The 17,845-nt window shown below is 40.1% G+C and overlaps 1 protein-coding gene across 2 annotated transcripts in view; it reads right to left on the bottom strand.

Moving 5' to 3' along the window:
- The window catches only part of SIK2 (salt inducible kinase 2), a 169,070-nt gene that overhangs the window by 14,833 nt on the left and 136,392 nt on the right, over window positions 1–17,845 (bottom strand). The window contains exons 5-9 of one of the 2 annotated variants that reach the window (XM_058289111.1): window positions 12,526–12,650; window positions 11,982–12,105; window positions 10,418–10,638; window positions 8,424–8,576; window positions 1,767–1,931 (exon numbers count right to left, since the gene is read on the bottom strand). In XM_058289111.1, the coding sequence (XP_058145094.1) occupies window positions 1,767–1,931; window positions 8,424–8,576; window positions 10,418–10,638; window positions 11,982–12,105; window positions 12,526–12,650 (788 nt within the window). The remainder of the gene's footprint in view (window positions 1–1,766; window positions 1,932–8,423; window positions 8,577–10,417; window positions 10,639–11,981; window positions 12,106–12,525; window positions 12,651–17,845) is intronic. The other variant, XM_058289112.1, reaches the window with a different exon arrangement.

The raw sequence follows: 17,845 nt of genomic DNA, 5'->3' as shown, positions 1-17,845 counted from the left end.
TGTGGGTAGTGACTACTCATGGGCAGCACCTTGGGGCACCACCTGCTTGGCTGCCTGGCCTGGACTATGCTAGCTACATTTAGGATTTCACTTCTGAGTCAGCTCTGCCTTAAGCATTGCCTCATCCTCCCAGTTACATAGGCTCAAAACTTTATTCTCAGTTGGAACTTCTCTCTGGACTCCAAGTCTATCAATTTTATTTGCACAATTTCTCCTACATCATCCCATCCTCTCTTGTTTCATGACCACTATCTTAGTTCAGTCCCTTCTCTTCTCCCTGGACATGGGCCCTAACCTTCCATTTCCCTTGTCCCCAGTCTCTCCTACATCCATGTCATGCTGTCTGCACTTCCAGGCTACTCTCTCTGATGCAGAAGATAAATCACAGTGCTTCCTTGCTCAAAAACCTTAAATCGTTCCTTACTCCCTTGGGGAAGTCCATGTGAAAAAACTCAATGATATGTAAACATATCCCCACATTGAGAATGCTAGCCTAGAGAAGAAGTATAAATTTTGTGGCATGCCATTCAAAAAAACCTGAACTATTGCTACTACACAGATGGAACTGGGCTTTCCTAGGATGTGCTTTTGCTCAGGCATTTCCCACTGAGGATATCACACCCTAATTTCCACCCACCCTGACTATCCACTTCTTAAGTCCCACCTCTGACAGTTCGCCCCAAAGACTTTCCTGATTAAACCAGCTAAAACCAACCACCCCCCCTCCTTCCCAATGCACAGCACTTTGATTTAAACCTCTTTAAGTGGCCAATGTATTCTAGCCTTTATTCATCTGCTCGGCACCTGCACATTTTCTTTAGCTATGTATTTGTCTCTTCAGCTAGACTATAAACTTTGAGGCAGAAATCATGTCTGATATATTTTTATTAACTACAGAAGCTAAAAAAGGAAATCATTATTATTGAGTATCTGCAATCTACCCAGAACTTCACACATATTAGCTCAATTATCCTCCAAGCCGTCTGATAAAGTTGACATTATTCTCATTATACTGTTCTCATAAACAAGAGAAAATTGAGGTTCAAAGAAGTTAGTCACCTTGCCCAAGTTCACACAACTAGGAAAAGAGCAGAGTCTACTTTGAACATACTCCAAAACCTATGTTCTTTTCTGACTCTGCTACCATTGATATGATCCTCTGTATATCGCTCTATGTTATGTATATATGTAACACATGGAAGAAGATAAATAACTATCTGTTGAATGAGAGAAGCTGTCATCTTCCATACCATATTCTTAACAGTCAACTCTGCAGTACAGCAGGGTAAACCTGTTTCAAGGATGTCCAAACAGGACAGAAATGTTTTCACTGACCAAAAATGATGGCCCATCATTTTGTAGCTGTTGCACACTCAGCAGAAAAGCAGCGAGAATGACAGAGAAAAACTCTACTTAGCACCATAATTATGTTTGTTTTCAGAATGACAATTTGTTTGATTTTTAAAACCCATAAATTGTAAGGGATCTAGAAACTCTGAGAAGGAATGGTTCAGGAAAGAGAAAGAGCTTTTGGAAAGTAAGTAGGGGGTCTGGCAAGTTACGTAACAGTTGCAACGATGAGAGACTGATGAGGGCTGAAGTTTAGCCTTGGACACTTTTTGTTAAGTTCTTCCCCCAAAAACACCACTCCTGAGTGACTTGAGGAAATGACAACATTCAACAATGCCAAACTACAACACCTGGTGGACCAAATCTAAATCTCCAGCCAAATAAAACTCAGGTCTCTCTCTCAAACGCATCCATACCTTTGGAGTATCGACACATTCTTCTTCCATAAATGCCGCTTCTGCCTGACAGCCAGATGCTGGAAACGCAAAGGCCTCCACGTTAGATGCCTGTGGGAGGAGGGTGGATCGCATCAGTCTCATGTTCGGAGAATGGATGGTCACTGGGAGTCCCACAGTTTGTGCCTGTAAATCCGGCAAGGACAGAGTTTATAATTAACATTTTCTATTTAAATATGCAAAGTTCTTAGAATAAAATATTTCTGCCACGTATAATTAAAGGATAAATAATTGTTGGAAATTCCAGAAAAGATGTGATAAAACATGTATAGTATCAATTCTAAAACAATCTCAGCAATCAAATATTCTGAAATAGGTTGAACAGAACAATTCCATTCCTGTTAAATGACAAGAAAGCTAGTCTTAGGTAAGGAATCTAATAATCCTTTTTCCCCCTTCAATTCAACAAATATATATTTAATATATTACCCTGGAAAGGTAACAAGATGAACAGTTCCTGCTTCAGGGAGCTCAAAGTTGAGCCCAGGGATAGACACACCCACCCAAGAGTATATAACACAAGGCACGCTGACACAGGAGCTTTCTACCGCTCCTTTTCCTTTTTGTTTTTTTCCTCACCCCCCTTTGCTGGGATGAGATAGTGTGTATTCCTTGGCCTCATTTGGGCATGACACAAAAACAAGGGAGTGTGTGGAGAGGAAGACTCCAGCACAGAGAAGCAGGAGCTGCGTGGAGGTGCTAGGCATGCCTCCCTCTGCACGGAAGCCTGGCTGCGGCCTGCTGGCTAGCTGGAGGAGAGACGCTGACTGCCCCGCGCCATTCGCTCCTGAGCTGCTCACCCTACTCAGAGAGCTCCTGGGGTTCTGTTAAGTATCCATGTCTCCTTCATTAAGTACTCTAAGTAAACAAGGATCACAAACACTTTTTAAAAAAACCATTTAAGAAAGAATCTTCCTTTTGACAAGGAGCAAGGACCGATTTAAAAAGATGAACCCATTGGATGATCCTTTTCTGCTCAACCCTTCAAAGTTAGCAGGAAAATTTATGAGATATGTTTTGAATGTAACAGTCATTGCAAACATCTAAGGGAATGGCTGTCACACTGGACTCTAAAACGCTGAGGAATGGCCTAGATTTTTCCTGTAATAATAACTTCAAGGGATGTAAGATGGTGAGGTTTTTTTTTTAAGATTTACTTATTTCTCTCTCCTACACCCCTTTGTTTGCACTTGCCATGTCTGTTCATCTTCCTTGTTTCTTTAGGAGGCACCAGGAACCAAACACAGGGCCTCTGATATGGGAAGGGAGGCACCTAATCGCTTGAGTCACCTTTTCCCTGCTTTGTTGTGTCTCATTGTGTTTTTCTCCTGGTGCATCATCTTGCTGTGCCTGCCCATCTCACCAGCGCACTGTCTTTAGGAAGCACCAGGAACCAAACCACAGACCTCCCGTGTGGTAGGCAGGAGCTCAGTCTTGAGCCACATCTGCTTCCCAGGATGGTGAGTTTTAAATTCAAACAAAACAAAAGGAACAGCTTCTCTCCCAAGTCCTAGGTTTGATTTCTGCCTCCATCACTTACTAACTGCGTGACTTAATTAGGTTATTTAACCTCTCCGAATATTACTTTCTTCATTTGTAAAATGAGCATAATACCTACCTCACAGTGAAGTTAGGATTATAAAAGGTAACATGTAAAGTCCTTAATTATGAAAGTTAATTTCTCCTTTCCCCTTCTTTCAAAAGTCTTAAAATGAATTAATACAGGAATTAGACCTCAAAATGAATGTACAGTTTGTTCTCAGATATTATCTAGTGACTCCCAGTTAAAATTTTAGGTTGATGTTTTTGAAGGATGGGTGGGTACGTTACAACACATGACTTTATATTTGGTATAGTCCAATAATAACATCATTAGATACACTGCAGGAGATAACGGAATAAAACAACAATAGCAAAGTGTTAGTTTCATACAGATGGTAAACCAGAAAAAAAATAACTGCATACCATTTTGAGCATGATAAATCTCATCATTCCTCAAGCCTATATCCTGGGTCATTTTTGATGCTAAATAATTGTTTTTTCCTCTCAAGCATTAGTCATGTAAATTAATTTTTATAACCATACCTGTCACAATGTAACATTTAAACTTCCTAAAAAAGTACATTTGAAAAATAAAAAATAAAAAAAGATTTTTAAAAAAAGTACATTTGATACCTTCTTACCCACATCATCAGCTTTTCAGTCAAAGGCTAAAATTAAAGTTTGATTTCTGTCTCTTTGAACTTTGATTTCTCCTTGTATATGAAAGCAGCCAATTATTAGGGCAAAAGCAATACCTGAAGATATGGCACTAGAAATGCAATGCCAACATGTTCCTTCTCAGTCTGTTTCCTATTAGCTGTGATTTTTTAAATGGCAGGGTCATGCTGTGCCAGTCCAGGCAGAACACATTTTCCTGACAATTTTCACATTCAACCTGGACTAGAACAACAACTTACCATGAACTTGGTAAGGACGAAGGAATGACACATTTTATTGTGGCATTCACTTCATAGGAAATAAGGATGGCAGGTTTTGAGAATCTGCTTTCTTGCAATCACTGATGGAACTTCTAATAGCATGCACTCAAAAGGTCTCTTTCAAACATGGTAGGGGTGTAAATATACAAACGGCCTGCTCAGCACCACAGAGCAGACTAGAGAATGTGTTATTATAATAAACAGATGGTTAATCAATATCCCAAGGAAGCAGATGTTACCAGCTTCTTTGGAGTGGCAATAAACAATGATTGTGTCTAATTGTGATAACTTTTTAGATCATGTGCTTTGTCTTGAATCTTATCTTCTGATTTTGTGCCTTCAGAACCACTGAAATGAGGAAAAAAATTTCTCTCCTTTGGAAAATCTTCACTGCTCCTATAGGAAAATACTTCATCCTACAGGTGTGGAAGGCAATCTCTATCAGCAAAGAAAGGAGAAGTGGGATGAGTGTCTCATTCTTGTCTGTTTACAAATGATGGAAACTTGAAGTAGAAGGACTGTTAAAAACTAGTGGTTATTCAACATTATTCACAATAGCCAAGAGGTAGAAACCACCCAAGTGTCCATCAATAAATGAAGAGATAGCAAAATAAGGTACAGACCCACAAGGGAATATATTTAGCCATAAGAAGGAATGAAGTTGTAAGACATGCTGCAACATGGAACAACCTTGAAAACATTTATATTCAGTGAAATAAACAAGACATATATGGGCAAAATTGTATGATGTCATCTCCAAAAGATGTCTAGAAATAGCAAATCCACAGAGACAAAACACATTAAAAGATCAGAGGTTAACTAGGGGATGGGGGAAGAGGGATAAGGAAGAGTTTATGTTTGGTAGACATTAAGTGTGTGTAAATAAAAACAAAAAAAAAGAAAAGCAACCACTAAAACAACAAACTAGTGACATAATGGTCATCTGAAGTCAATTAGATACATTTCCTGCATATTTTACAGCAAATATAAGTATTCCAGCTCTATCTAAGCCAGGAATCTCACTGTTCTCTAAGTAATAGTAAGTACTATAAAGTACTTACAGGCAGGGACTGTTTCCTGGGGACCTTTGAAGCCACAGTGGTTGTGACTGTGCGAGCACATGATAAGGAATGGAACTGAACAGCTGGCATAGGTTAACTTTAATTTTATCTTTGTAGCAATATTATAAAGTAGGTATTGCTATATCCATTTCATGTTTAGGGACACTGGGGCTCAGAAAAGCTGACCTGCCAGCAATTGGTCAGTTTGGAATCCAAGGTCTGTATGATTCCAAAGTTCATATGATTTTTATACTGGGTCATGCTGCTTCCTGATTTCTTATTGCTATACCAGGCAACAAGTCATCTGCTGCTTCTTTACAAACATCTTAGAACAAAGAATTAAAGTGAAGAGGCTCTAACTAAAATTTTAAGCACAAATTATATCCCTAAAAACACAGAAATCTACTTTTTAACAAGTTCAACACTAAAAATTAGAATGTGATCATCTCTGATGATAGGAAGCATCTTCATCCTCAGTGCCTACTGCTTAACTTCTAAAAGGCACTCAAGCCAAAGTTTGTGAATGAGCACTGAAGACTTCTACTTGAATTATACATCTGAACCTGCCAAAATGAAAATATACTTTGAGATATTCCAAGAAATCTACTTTAAAGGATATCATTTACAAAACATGCACATGCTCAAAAACAATTGCTCATGTAACCCCTTACCATTGCCTCACCTGTGTAATGTTTAAGACAGATGAAGAGACTTGGGAGGGAAAGCCTGCTACAGTACTTTCTTGCTTCCCACCCATCTGTCTGGCATTTTCAAGAGAGAGGTGGGGGTTCTACTACATCTCACTACTATTACCCTAACCTAAAAAATTCTCATTTTATCTCCCTCTCTCTCTGTCTTGAAAGCAATACCATTCACTTTGAAGGTTTCTAAGCGCTCAGAGATACTCTAATCCAAATATTGGAAACTGCATCACTATATTACCTTACTCATATTAGTGTTAATATTAACATTATTTTTAGACCAAAGTATGTATAAAATATATCATTTGCCTATTAAAACCAGGTTTTCATTTCCTTGGACTTTTTATGTGTGTAGAAACCAATGCAGGGAAACGGACTTGGCCCAGTGGTTAGGGCGTCCGTCTACCACATGGGAGGCCCGCAATTCAAACCCCAGGCCTCCTTGACCTGTGTGGAGCTGGCCCACGCGCAGTGCTGATGCGCAAGGAGTGCCCTGCCACACAAGGGTGTCCCCCGCGTAGGGGAGCCCCACGTGCAAGGAGTGCGCCCGTGAGGAGAGCCGCCCAGCGTGAAAAGAAAGTGCAGCCTGCCCAGGAATGGCGCCCCCACACTTCCCGTGCCACTGACGACAACAGGGGCGGACAAAGAAACAAGACGCAGCAAAAAGACACTGAGAACAGACAACGGGGGAGGAGGGGAAATTAAATAAATCTTTAAAAAAAAAAAAAAAAGAAACCAATGCAAAATTCAATTAAATAGTATAAATTTTGTAAAAGTGACAAAAAAGAAATACAAAAGTCAAAACTCTTCTGCCCTTTCTTTCACTAGGATCAAAGTTACTCAGAGAAGTGGAAAGAAGTCCTAATAGATCATACAAATGAACCGTTCCTCTTCTTAATCTCTGTAGAGACAATTCTCCAAACCTCTTTAGCCCTAGTCTCTCTCAGGAACAGATCCACATCTTCCACCTGAGCAACTGAGCCAATGCCACCACTACTGTCTCAGTCCAGGCTCAAGACTGAAGTTACATAGAACTCACTGCTGTTCCTTCTTCCCCAACAAGCATTTATTCATTTATATAACAAATACTTACATAGCTCTTACAGCCAGGCTCATTCTAAGCGACTTATAAATACTGACTAATTTAATTTTCATAATACTCTGTTATTATCTCCATTTTACATCCTGGAAACTCAAGGCACAGAAAGACCTTAAATAACTTTATTTTTTTAAGGAGGTATTAGAGATTGAACCTGGACCTTGAACTTGGGAAGCAGGCACTCACCACTGAGCTCTAGCTGCTCCCCTCATTAAGTAACTTTTTAAAGGTCACACAATAGTAAATGGCAGAATCTGGAGTATGCTCCAGAATCCCTGCTTTTAACCCCCATGCTGAGCATCCTTTCCAAATGGCTGCTAAGTACAGAGAGTCTACCTCGAAAATGATCCTTACACCTGATTCCTTCCTACTTCCGCCATTACCATATTAGTTTAAACTTCATTATTTCTCTTCTCGACTACTATGATAATCTTCTTACAGCTCTCTACAAATTCCTTCTCTTCCCAATTTAACTCATCCTTCCCAATGTTGTCAAACCGAATAGCTTAGAGCACGGATATAATGAGATCATATTTCTGCTTAGCAGTCCCAACCGCTTCCTAAATTATAAATAAACTCTTTACCTTGGCGTTCAAAGCTCTCTACACCATGGCTTCAACTTGCCACTTTTCCCACCGCCTTTTCACCTCTTGATCCATCAACTCAAGAGGATTAATGTGAAGGAGCCCTAGACTTGTCCACTTGAGCACTTTCGCTCATGCTGATTCCTCTACCTGCCTAAAATGCCTTCAATTTCTGCATTCCTTAACAAAGTCCTACACATTTGTGAAGGTCAGTCTTAAATGCTGTCTCTCCCACATAGTCTTTCCCATTCAGATGCATCTCTTTCTCTTGCCCTTAGTTCCTCTACAGCACTTATCTTTCCCTATTTTGAATCCTGCTTATTTATGACCTTGTCTCTGAGAGCAATGTCTGTGGTTTACACATCCTATCCCCTATAATGCCTAATAACAGAAACTTCCACACAGTAAATCTCCAACAAAAATGTGTTAAATGAAATTGAAAGTACAGGCTAGTTACATTAATTCTCAGCATAAGTGAATGGTCAAAAACAAGAGAGCTCTTAAAGGGAAAAAAAAATGTTTGAAGGTACTAAAAAACATTAGAGAACCCAATGAACGACAGAGGCAGAAACTTTACAAAAAGACAGAGTGCAGAGGATGAAATCCTAACCCTCTGTACTATAAGATGAAAAATGAGTCAAATATGTGAATAGGCACATGTACAGATAAGACTATTGGCTAATGGGGTGTTACCTTGGCAACTGTTTGTTCAGCAATGGTGCTGGGCCGGCGCTGGCGGGCATCAAGCCTCTGCTCCACAGGAAAACTGCTCCTGTGTGATTTCAGGCGCTCCACTAACAGGTAATAAATGGCAGCAAAGTGGTTGTAGCTCTTGTTCTGCAAAGACTGAAAGGAGAAAACAAGTACTGAAGGCAGAGGACCATAATAAACCAATCCAATGATCTATACCTTGCTTTAAAAAGAGGGAAGAAATCGTGTGTTCTCAGAAACAGAGTCACAAAGTATGCCTCAGAATGAAAGTTGTTCCAGAATTCAGAACGGAAGAGAGAAAATTTCAAGTCTCTGGTGTTAATTACGTAAAGGGTGATATCGTTAAGTGACCGACCCTTTTACATGAATGGGACCCATTTATTTTCTATGTTCAGAGAAAGTGCTTTCTTTGCCTCATGGAGACATTCCCCAATGTTGTCATATGGTCCCATCTCACGGCTGTCACTAAGGTGTGAGCTCAGTTAGTGTCCTGAGCCAGGAGGCTCTAATTCCATAGCAGCAACACAAGTCCAAACCATTCACAACTCTGTAGTGAACGATTAAAGTCTTGGGGGAGCTGTCTGATGATTATTCTGGGCTGGGGAATGACATCTAAATGCCAGATCAAGAGACACTGTGTCTCCATTCTTAGGTAATTTTTTCCTCTGGTTTTTGCAGACCCACCCTCTTGAAACCTTGAAAATAGTTGCTTCCCAATTTTTCACATCTCTAGCCTGCCAGCTTTCCCAGGCTACTAATGGAATGGAGAAGCAACTGCTGCTTAGCTTGATTCCACCTGGCTGTCTGCGTGAGGGCTGTGCAGCACAGCAGGCGCAGGGTGCTCTCAGAGAAGAGCGGCACGCCGGCAGAGCCCCTCACGGCTGCCAATCTGGATTTATTTCATGGACAGGGGAGAAAAACAGCGCTGAGCCCATCAGCAACAAAGCAGGAAAGCCAGTCTGGTGTCACTTAGGACAACAATGGGTAGAAAGGTAGCTCAATCCTGAGCAAGGAGGAGTAAATTTTATATTCTTTCTTGTTATGTGTCCTCCTTAAAAACAGCATTTAAAAAAATCTGTTTTGATTGTTACCGTCATGGATGTATTAGAAAGTATGTATATCTTATGAATATGCCACCAAAAACAGAAATACTTTCATTCCCCCAATTTATGGGCTTCTCTTCAATGACCCTTAATATTTCCAAATCAGAAATCTACCTGTTTTTGTCTCCTCTCAAGTTGACAAACTAAATCCAAATGACTTTCTTAAACCTGATGCCTACCTTCTCTCCTTGTTTCCTGCTCATTTATGTTCCATATAAAATAGTTTAATACCCATATTAAACTTCATGCTTCATCTTGGAAAAATCATTCTACTTTGTATTCATTAACCTTCTATCTTTGCCTTTTCTGAATCCTCTATACCTCCTTGCTCTTGATTTTTAAAAAAATCAGAACAGTTGTAGGTTTACAGAAACATCATTCAGGAAGTACAGACTTCCTTCCCATATCCCCACATCACATCCATAGTTTTCCCTATTTTAAACATTTTCCATTAGTGTGGTACCTTTGTTACAATTCATGAAACAATATTATTTTAATCATGCTATTAACTTGAGCACACTGTTTTCATTGTGCTATACAGTTTTAGGATGTGTGTGTATGTACACAACCTATAATTTTCCCTTTTACTTTCTCAAATATACAATTCAGTGGTGTTAATTACATACGAATAGTTGCGTCTCAATCTCCACTGGCCATTGCCAAAACTTTTCTATCAACCCAAGGGATTTATACATTGAATAAAAGCAAACATACATAGAGTTTGAGGTAATATTCGGGGAAGACTGAACAGCACAACAAGGTGCTGGGGATGGACCTTTGAAAGACCAGGTTGACAGGTGTGGCAGGACACTTCAAGTTACTAAGTGTAATAGAATTCTAATAAGTCTGTAATCAAATCTCTCATCACTTTACCTCAATGGTTTTCTGTTGATCTATCCCAAGGCTGTGCATCAATCGCAGAACCTGTTCATTAAACTCGCCAATGGATGGTTCATTTTCTTGCCCTTGAGGATAAAGAATAGGTCTCTGTATAGGAACTTCTACCAGCATCCACTTATGCTCCTTGATTTGAGCTATGGTTAGCCGTTTGGACGGGTCAAGGACCAACATCCTTCGAATAAGGTGCTCACAATCTAGAGAAAACATAATTTCACAAAAGGCATGTAAGTCAGCATGTACTTCTGTGTATTTTGCCTGACTTGTGTGACTTTGTACAATAGCTTTCATCTTTGTGTCCCCCACAGTGCCCACTACACAGCAGGAGGTCAAGTGAATAATCCAATATATGAAGGCAACTTCTATTTGTCAAGTTCACATGGTGAATGAATACTTAAGGAAAATAGGAGGGTGTGGGTCTATCCAGTTCTGTGTTAAAGTTTCTCAACTGAGAGAGAATAGCTAGACACAGACCCTGATTAGCCTTAAGGAAAAAAATAAACCTCATTCTTAGAATAAGCAAATAATAAATTGACCCTCAGATACTTACAAGGCCAATACATTAAGGCTATATAGGGGAGGCAAACAGCTCTCCAATAGACTACTGCCTTTTTCCCACATCAGTATGGCTAAAAAAAAAATGTATGTAAAGCATTGTTTCCTTCTGATTATACTATGAAAACCACACTGCTGCCACTCTGGATACTAGCTTATTCTGAGTCAATATCACACTCCTCACCACCCCCTTATAAGCTAACTTTCTATCACTTTCTATTACTGGCTATGTGCCAGGCACTGTGCTGAGTGTTTTACATAGATCAATTATATTAATCCTTACAATACCCCTAGGGTAGGATCTACTGTTATTTCCATTTTACAATGAGAATAAACAGAGAGGCACAGATATGAGAAATAACTTGCCAAGGCTACACAACAAGTGGTAGACGTAGGATTAAAGCCAGGGTGTCTGGCTCCAGAGTCCATGCTCTTAACTGCTAAGGAACTACTACTATTAAGGCCTTACTAGGGACAAAAGAGTTAAGGATGATAACCAAAGCTAAAGTAAGGAGTAAACATAACCACTTCCTATGTAACAACAATACAAGAATGGCATTTCAACTTAATTCTACAGAAATTTTGCCAGTTGGCTTTTAATTTAATTTTAAAATTTTAGGTCTACAGTATCCTACCAAAGTAAATAGGAAAATTCATTTCATACTGAGTAAAACAATTGTGAATCTGTATCTACAACATGTGCCTCTAAGTCTAAAATAAACCCAGGACATTTATAGACCCAGAGTGAATGGGAAGGCTCGCTATAAGGCTTGCTGCTGTTAATCTGGGAAACTGATTCTGTTTTCAGTTACATGTAGGAAGGCTGGAACTTGTTTCACCTACATCGAGGGGCTGCTTATTTCTGTGGCATTAAAGTGACTCAGTCACTTTGACACCCAAACTCTTAGAATAAGGGAACCTTTGCCTAGCCATTCATTTGGAGCTCAAATTCTATAAAGCACAATTAGCAAGATGAACACATTACCTTCTGACATGAAATACGGAATCCGGAATCTCCCTTCCAGAACCCTCTGCCTCAAAATCGGAAGAGTAGGTCCATCAAAAGGCAGGGCCCCACACACAAGGACGTAAAGAACAACTCCCATGCTCTAGGGAAGAAAACAGTACAGTCACTTTTCTACAGAGAACTTCACTCCTTGCTTCTCTAAACATCCTCAGGGTTTTTAAAATCATATGAAAGAATTCCCTCCTGAACCTGGTATTTTCTCAGAATTTAAAATAAAACCTGAAATGCTGACTACTGAAATAAAGCACCTTATAATAAATATAAAAGATCCAAATTTAATCATTTTGATTGCTATTTGACTTTAAATTATTGCTGCTATTAGGATAACATTTGTCCCTAGACATTCTTCCCTAGGGATCTGATTCAAGATGCTCTAATTACTCATGAACAGGGAAATATGAAATATTATCCAAGTGTTAGGTACTAAGAGCTTTTAAGATGGGCCAGAGTACCAGGTATTAGCATTATAGATGCAATTTAACACAGCAAAGCAAAGAAATACCCAAATATCCAGCTGTGGTCCTTCGTACTGCTGCCCTTCAAAGACTTCTGGGGCTGCATAAGGGGGGCTGCCACACCAGGTTGCCAGCAGTTCACCACTTTTAAAGAAATTTCCAAAACCGAAATCTATTGGGATGGAAATAAATGTTACTTTCATCTTTGTGCTCAAACTATACTGAATTTCTCTATAATGAATTTTATAATATGCTGTATTAACAATATGATCACTATTTGCTCTATAAGGATTGGGATGACAGCTATCTTGTGATGTTTCCCTAGCACCTAACACAATGGCCAGCAAATATTAAGTCCCCAATAAATAGCCGTTGAATGAGCGAACCCCGTTTTCTTCTCTAAGAAAATGAGAGACTAGAAAAACTCTTTAAATTGTATATTTTTAAGGCCGAAAGAAAATTCATTGATATGGACAATCAACTTCAGTGTGATCAATTTTAGAACTTCAGGGAGTGGATGTGGCTCAAACAGTTGTGCACCCACCTCCCATAAGGGAGGTCCTGGGTTCAGTTCTGATGCCTCTTGAAAAAACAAAAACAAACAACAAGCAAAACAAATGATAAAATCAATTCAGGGAAGCCAATGTGGCTCAGTGGTTGAGTGCCAGTTTCTCATATACGAGGTCCTGGGTTTAATCTCTGGCCCCTGGTACCTCAAAAAAAGGAATTTCAGTTATTTGATGTTTGCTCAATGGATCTATTTAATATGAACTATAAGATAAGAAACAAATGACAAAATTTGATATTTACGTAAACACAACCCAGTGATTGACTGCCCTTACAGCCATTACCCCAGGGTATAGGACATAACCCTAAAAGGCAACTGTGGCCAGTGCTTTCTAAGTAACAACTCTCAGTAGATTTAGGCAGGTGCCCATCTGAACAGATCATTAGTGTGACTGCTATATACATGGGCCAGTGACAGGCCACCCATCACTAGGATCACTTACGGTCTCAGTTATGGCATGCTGTGGCAATTCCCTTTATAATCTTAGTCATACTGAACCTATGGCTTTGATACACAGACTGCACTTTGGAAACACTCTCCTGAGATGCCTCTATGCACATGAAAATTAAGGCAGAAGACGAATTTAACTAGATTTGGTATAAATGTAAGCTTACACTCTTTGGTTACACCTTTACAGTCTCACATTCTTACAAAGAAATGATTTACTGCTACTTTGTATGTTTTATATTTATATTGTCGGATGCTGTTTCACACCCTAACTGAAGCAGTGACACTGCCTTAGTGACAGGAACCTGCTCACGGACGGTAAGCTTGAAGAGATGCATCTAGGGGAGCTGGATCAATTTGCCAGTGCCGGACTGACTAGTTTGATTCAAACAGTTCTGTGAGTCTCAGTCTCCCTATCTGTAAAGTGGAAAAAATAAACATACCCAGTCAGCAGGTTGTGGGGAGGATCCAATGAGTTAGCATAAACTCACAGGCACTCCATTGCTACCTTGAGAGGACACACATCCGTGCCCTTTGCTAGCTAAGACATTAAGAACCTGGGACAAGCAGCAGTAAATCATAACAGCAACAACCCCCACTGCCACAGATGGCTTCGGGGAAATCGGCAAGAACAAGAGATTTCCAGTTTGCCTCTTTCTAGCTGCAAGTCCCCTAGACAAATTATTTAACTTCTCTGAACCTTAGTTTGTCTCTAAACATGGGGTTAATAAAACAAACCCAGAATGGATGTTGTGAGTATTAAATGAGATTAAAATGCAAAATGCCTCAAACCCAGTAGATACAAAATGTCAGATCCTGTCTCCTCCTGTGAAATCATTATAAAAGTCCCCGGAAAACATACTGGAAGGGTGCAAGAAGCACAGAGAAAGCTTGAGGGTTCAGAAGGGAAGAGAGGATGGACCTGGGAAAGAGTGCCCGGCACCTCATCTGAGCCTGGTGGAACACCACTGTGGTGGGTCCTTGGTTTCTGGAGTAGGTGGCAATGGGCCAACAAGAACTGCTCCCTTCGCAAGGTGACTGTGGTTCTGTCTTATGCTCTGCTTTCCAAAATAACTAGCGCAGGGGCCTTATCTTCTAAATTCCACCTCCATGACTAACCACTCAAATCATGTTCTAAGCCATGTGTACATAAAGATATGTTTCTAATTTTCCAGGAAAAACCATACTCTTGACTGAGTCAAGGACAAGATGTTTATAAAAGGTCTAAAGAAGAAAATAGCAATTTCACTTAGAAAAGCACAAAAAGCTTGCGGATGTGTTCAAGATCCTGAAGCAGGTACAGAAATGGTACACTTTAAACCATAAGCATAGGGTGAGTTTTAACACATGTAAATTGAGGACACTCTCCAAGTAGTGTAAAGTTTTAATGTCTGAAAAGTTTCAGAGAGTCATTATAGAGCTACTTCATTCTGACCTCACCCATATCCTGGTGAAAATGCAATGAAAGGAGTGATGGGGTAGAGGCCCCTAAGGAAGGCAGCCTGTCCTCCATTGCCTTAGGCTCTCTTACTGGTACATGTTATAGGCAGAAGCACAAGGAGCTAGGAAAGTGTCCCGGTGCTTGTGGTAGCCTCCTTTCAACTCTGGCTTTTCGTATCTAGGACAAGAAAGTTTCCTGTTAATTTACAGGAAGAGTGGAAATAAGCAACTGTTTACTTCTATTTTTTTTGTAGACAAGTGAGGAAAATAGGAAGACTTGAGTCTGTGGGAACATTCTTTTCACAACCCTGAAAGAAAATTGGGCCCACTAAAGCTGTTTCAATGTCACATATGCAGATCTTTCTATAACCTTTGTCAAAGCATGTAAAATGTTGTATTTGTAATCAATTATCTGATGTATTGGTTAAGGAAGACTTTGGAGTCAGGCGGATGTGGGATCAATTTCTGGGTCTTTGACTTCTCTGAGCCTTCTTTTCCCCATTTGCAAAAAGGGAACAATACCTGGACTTCATAAGATTGTTGGAATATTGATGTATCTGTATCTGTATCTCTCTCTCTCTTTGGACATGGTATGAAACATAGTTGATGCTCAACAAACGGCAGCTATCACTGCTATTACTTATTTATTTAAAAATTTATCTCCCCTCTCCCCCTCCAGTTGTCTGCTGTGTGTCCATTCACTGTGTGTTCTTCTGTGTCCACTTATATTCTTATCAGTGGCACCCGGAATCTGTGTCTCATTTTGTTGCATCATCTTGCTGTGTCAGCTCTGTGTGTGTGCAGCACCATTCCTGGGCAGGCTGTACTTTTTTTTGCACTGGGTGGCTCCCCTACGCGGGGGACACCCCTGGGTGGCATGGCACTCCTTGCGTGCATCAGCACTGTGCGTGGGCCAGCTCATCACACAGGTCAGGAGGCCCTGGGCTTGAACCTTGGACCTCCCATGTGGTAGGCGGACACCCTATCCATTGGGCCAAATCCGCTTCCCAATTGCTATTAATTTTATGGTTTTATTTATCTGTCTTCCCAATCAGACTAAATTCCTTTCGAGTGGAAAATGCAAGAATGATATCTGTATGTATTCCCTGCGCTTAGCACAATGTCTGTAGACAAAAGCTGTTTAATAAATGTTTCCTGAATGAATATGTTATCACTATTATCTCTTTTAAAAGTGCTTACTATATGCCAGGAACTCACCTAACATTTCTGAAGATGATCTCATTTACTCTTCTTAATAACTCCTGAGGTACCTCTATTTTAGCTGACAGTGAGGGTAGAAAGTTAAGTACCCTGCCAAGGGTTATACAGTTAGCTACTAAGCAACAGAACTGGAATAGAAACCAGTTCTGACTACAGAGCCATTGCTGTTAACTGCCCTTCCCTGGCCCACTGATATGCACTATTTTTGAGCAATTTAATAATCAGTTCTAAGAAGTAGCAACGCAAAGGCACTTAAAAAAAAAAGTCTTTTTATTTCTTCATGGGACACTGGATAATTTGCTTCATTCACAGTCTGCAGCTTTTTACCTTAATAGCAAATAGTGAAGGGAGAGGTGAGCAAGAGGGATGAAATATGAAAATGGTACAGTTATGCAAGATTTGCTTCTTATCGCAACTTATTCAAATGGATTAGACAATTCATGTTTCATCCAACCAATCAGATTCTTTTATTCCTTCCCTAAACGTTTGTGTTCCATACATGTGTCAACTACTTTTAAACACAGAGAATAATAAAACAACCCCACATTATCATCTAACTTTTGGATAGTATCATGAAAACAATCACCTGGGCATTCCTTTTTTTTAATGCCAGATGCAGATCAAACTGGCCTTGCTGGAAAAGAAATGTCCTAGTTTAATGGCTTCCCTAATTCTCTGATTTGTAAGTTAATACCTAAACTATGGCCACTATGTTCCTCAAACAGTGTTTAAATCTTCCTAAAAATTATTTTTATGCTTTCCCAATTAACACTTAGCATTTATACAATGTCTTTGTTACAACTAATGAAAAAACATTAGTATAATTACACTATTAACTATAGTCCATAGTTTAACTTAAGGTTCACTGCCTGTGCTGTACAGTCCTATGCTGCAAAAATATTTTTATTCTAGTAACACATAACAATCTACAATTTCCCTTTTTTTTTTTTTTTAAGATTTATTTATTTATTTTATTTCCCCCCCTCCCCTGGTTGTCTGTTCTTGGTGTCTATTTGCTGCGTCTTGTTTCTTTGTCTGCTTTTGTTTCTTTGTCCGCTTCTGTTGTCGTCAGCGGCACGGGAAGTGTGGGCGGCGCCATTCCTGGGCAGGCTGCTCTTTCTTTTCACGCTGGGCGGCTTTCCTCACGGGCTCACTCCTTGCGCGTGGGGCTCCCCCACGCGGGGGACACCCTTGCGTGGCACGGCACTCCTTGCGCGCATCAGCACTGCGCATGGCCAGCTCCACACGGGTCAAGGAGGCCCGGGGTTTGAACCGCGGACCTCCCATATGGTAGACGGACGCCCTAACCACTGGGCCAAAGTCCGTTTCCCTACAATTTCCCTTTTTAACTGCATTCAAATGCACAATTCAGTACTGTAATTACATTCATAGTGTTGTTCTGCCATTACCAAAACTTCTCCGTCACCCTAAACAGAACTCTGTGCCAAGCAAGCATTAATTCTCCAATTGTCCTTCTGTGTCTGACTTACTTCACTCAACATGTCTTCAAGGTTCATCCAAGTTGCCACGTGTATCAGAGTTTCATTCCCTTTTATGGCTAATATTCCATTGTGTGTACACGACATTTCGTTTATCCATTCACCTGTTGATGGACACTTGGGCTGCTCTGATGTCTTGGCAATTGTAAATAATTCTGCTATGAACACTGATGTGCAAGTATCTGTTCAAGT

The sequence above is a fragment of the Dasypus novemcinctus genome, chromosome 27 (assembly GCF_030445035.2).
Source record: "Dasypus novemcinctus isolate mDasNov1 chromosome 27, mDasNov1.1.hap2, whole genome shotgun sequence".
Lineage (NCBI taxonomy): Eukaryota > Metazoa > Chordata > Mammalia > Cingulata > Dasypodidae > Dasypus > Dasypus novemcinctus.
Note: the sequence above shows the minus strand (reverse complement) of the source record. Positions and strands in the feature narration are given on the sequence as shown.